At 48.6% G+C, this 3481-nt stretch overlaps 1 protein-coding gene across 1 annotated transcript; it reads right to left on the reverse strand.

The window, feature by feature from the left end:
- Nucleotides 1-2322: 2322 nt before the first annotated feature.
- On the reverse strand, nt 2323-3406 carry SNRPE (small nuclear ribonucleoprotein polypeptide E; the record flags this gene model as incomplete). Its single annotated transcript, XM_009866874.1, has 4 exons — nt 2323-2378; nt 2578-2656; nt 2863-2925; nt 3380-3406. Coding segments are annotated over 4 exons (225 nt in total), but the record flags the coding sequence as incomplete, so codon positions are not given.
- Between the last annotated feature and the right edge of the window lie 75 nt (nt 3407-3481).

A 3481-nucleotide genomic window follows, 5' to 3' on the forward strand; every position in this document is an offset into this window, starting at 1 on the left:
AGCACCCCCTTCTGTCTACCGCCCTCTTTTGCAGCCACGTCTGAGTCTCATTCTGGCCCTTCCCGGTTCAAGAGGCTCATGAGAAGTTCCCTCCTTGCCGCCCGCAGCTTGGGAACGCTCAGAAAGCTGGACGGATTCTGAGTTAAAAAAAAAAAATAAAAAAAAAAACACCAAACCCCAGCAAGCATGAGTCAGTCCTGTGGTTTCGATGAGGACAGACGAGCGCTTCCTGGGAAGGTGGTTACGGCAAAGCCAGGGTTGGTTTTGTGCCCGTCTGTGTGCCGGTAACGCCTGGAAGCTGTTCTTGGACCACAAGGCTCCATTGCCAGGCACTGCTCAAACAATGAGGCCGTGTTTCCTCCTGGACATCCACACATGTCCGGACTCTCCCTGCAGGCTTTCTGCAGTTTTCACGGCTTCCTGCTGGGGTGCTTCTCCTCTGCTTCTGCAACGCCCCCACGCACATAATTACTGCCTATTTTGGTACCTTATCATGAGATGCTTCAGAGCTGATTAGCCTGGACTTCCTTCCTCTCATCGTCAACCCACTCCAATATTGACGTTCATTCGCGCTAATTCGATAATATCAAAGAGCAGAGGAGCTTTAGGAGGCATTATGGTGCGTTGAAGTGCACAATCTGGAGTTGGCAGCAGGACTGCCGATAAGAACGAGCTGTTTCTCCCGAATACCCAACTCCTCTCAATGAGCAGCCACGTGCCGAGCGGAAGGAGGACAGACCCCGGTCGGCTCTGAGCCTGTTTTGTTTCAGCGGCCCTGGATAAGCTGGAGCCAAACAACAACCCGCTAAATAACCTTTTTCTAAACACGCATTACTAGTAAAAAGTTACACACACTTGGAAACAGAATCAACGGCTGCAAAGTCACTTCAAAATCACCTTGAAGAAAACCTGCATTTTAGTCTCAAGGGTCTGTAACAAGGAAGAGATGCCGGCAGATAAATTTTACAGCATCATAAATACCCACTCCTGCCAAACCTGAACTGCTGAGACAACTCCTCCCTGCCTTCCCTGAAAGCCTCACTCAGTACACCGAGGATAAAACAGAAAGCAGGTGCAGGTGATCTCCTAAAATACTATTTCATTCCATATGCGCCAGCTTCTGGAGGCGAATGCTATTACTAAATGACACTGGCAGGTTATTCCTGGTTCCTCTGTGTTGAAAGGACTTTGCAGCTCGTGAACACAAACACAGAAGTACCTGCCCTGTGCAGCTGGAGCTGCTGTGGCCCCTGCAGTAGGTCACGTTGCCTCTCAAAACTTTCTTACCACGAACATCCACTAGGACACTCCTGCTGTATGATTTCCTGGAGGATCTCTGACAGAAGACTTCACATATTTCTACCCTTTGAAGGAAGAAATCTGCCATCTTGAACTTATATTAATTTTCACGCTTAAGATGATACGCAAAGTTAAGTTTTAAAATACTTATTAAAAAATTTCTACTGCAGCCTGTGCATCAAGATTAATTTCTCTTCATCCAGATAATCTTAGTCTCCAAGTTACAATTCCAGGCAAACCCCTTCTTCTTTCTTTACATCAGAAAAGCAGCAGAGGGGATGGATCGTCCCAAGCAAGCTGGGGAACTTACCTCTGGTTGATGTGATAAGCAACTCAGCTCTCTTGAGTACGTGAATACAACAGCCAGATCCTCAAACAGGTAATAAAAATAAACCAGCAGGACGAAAACCCAGTCGATACATCCGATATCCCAATTTATTTAGCACTGCCATAGTTTAATCTAGAGGCTGCAAGAAATTAGAGATTTAATCTAAACCAACCGTCCTCTCTGTTCTCTGACCTAAAAGTTCTTTTACACACATGCCCGCCAGGGAAGTTTGAAATGTGGGATTACTGCCCCACAGCCCCAAGCCCCTGATGAAACCGTGCACGCTGGAGGACTGCAGGGTGCTCCAGTACCCGAACAGAGCCCACCTCGTCCTCTAACACCCCCCCAGCACTCCAGAGCACACAGATACCTGTCAGAGCCTGCACAGACCCCCAGGGAAAATCACTTTGAACACGCTTCTCTCCCTTCTCTACTCACAGAAGGGCACAAGACTGAGAGCAAGCAGATTTAGGTTTAGAGCCAACGTGAAAAATGTTTATTTGGGAAATACATCGTGTGTCGTTTCAAACTACAAACCCCCCCCTCGTTGCACAAAGGAACACGCAGCTTTCAACTCCGCGTGTGACCCCCGTTACACGTAACTCTCCTGCCTACTGTCTCGTCCTGCTCCCACTAGTACTTGATTCACTCCGAAGCACCGCAGCCATTGTTTTAAGTGGAGAGAACAACAAATCCTAGTTAGAAACGCTTTGTAGGAGAGTGATATTGTCCCCTTTTAACATGATCCGACCTGCAACACAGAGAAAGGAAACAGGGGATTAGAGAGATCCCAGACTCTGACGATAACCTCACATTTTCAAAAATGCTTGTAAGGAGTCGCTCACAAGATGACTGAGGTTTTTAAAGTACAAAACAAGTGAAAAGTGATCAAGTGTTGCTCCGGGGTATTTTCATGCTCTGGGGCAGGTCACAGGGACAGACTGACATACCCAGCTGCTTCCTGGATTTCGTTTTGGAGTGAATCTCCTCTGCGTCATCCAGCACCAAGTTCATGTATTCATCAAAGCCCTAAAAACCAGCAACAAAAGCAGGCTGTGAGCTAAGTAAGCTGGTCTAACCTTCAGCAACAAGGATACAAACTACCATGAGCTGTGCTGGTGTGAGCTGGACAATTAAGGCTGCTCACTGGGGAGGCACCAAGTATTTTCACCTCCCCCTGCCTGTTTTCCCTAACAGGAAGAAAAAGCCCCATTAAAAGACATCCTAATACTCACAATGATACAACCTTCTATTCGCATGTTCACTTGCTCATAAAGCCACACCTGGATCCTGGACCTCTGCAAAATGATGGAGGAGGAGAGCAAAACAGCAACATCAACGCTCCGAGCAATTCTGTTCTCTCTACGCATTAAGCGATTCACGTTACCAGCAGCTCCGCAACCCTCAGAGCAGCAACTCTCAAACACGATTTCAAGTTTTCTCGGTAATTTTTAAGGTGTTATACTACGGCGTAAGCATTTTATGTGGTCGCTAATGAACGCGGAACAGTGTAGGTTTAGAAAAGTCACAGAAAACATCCCTGCACGCCTGGCTGCGAGGCTAAACGCTACAAAGGTGAATCCTTAAGGTGAGGAGGAGACGCTGAACGCGGACCCAGCCGCGCTCCTCCCGTACCCGAACGACGCCAAGTTCTTCAGTTCAACAGCAACCGGCTTCAAAACCCGAATTTTGAACTCGGGAACGCCCCCGCGCCCGGACACCCCCCTGGCCGCGGCCCCCCGCGGTACTCACGTTCTGCAGGTAGCGGAAGATGAGGTTCTGGAGCGGAGGGTTAAGGACGCAACAAACACCGAACACCCAACTGGCCGGCGACGCGGCCCTCCGGCGCCTCCT

This window comes from Apaloderma vittatum, unplaced genomic scaffold (genome assembly GCF_000703405.1).
Source record: "Apaloderma vittatum isolate BGI_N311 unplaced genomic scaffold, ASM70340v1 scaffold36723, whole genome shotgun sequence".
NCBI classification, from domain to species: domain Eukaryota; kingdom Metazoa; phylum Chordata; class Aves; order Trogoniformes; family Trogonidae; genus Apaloderma; species Apaloderma vittatum.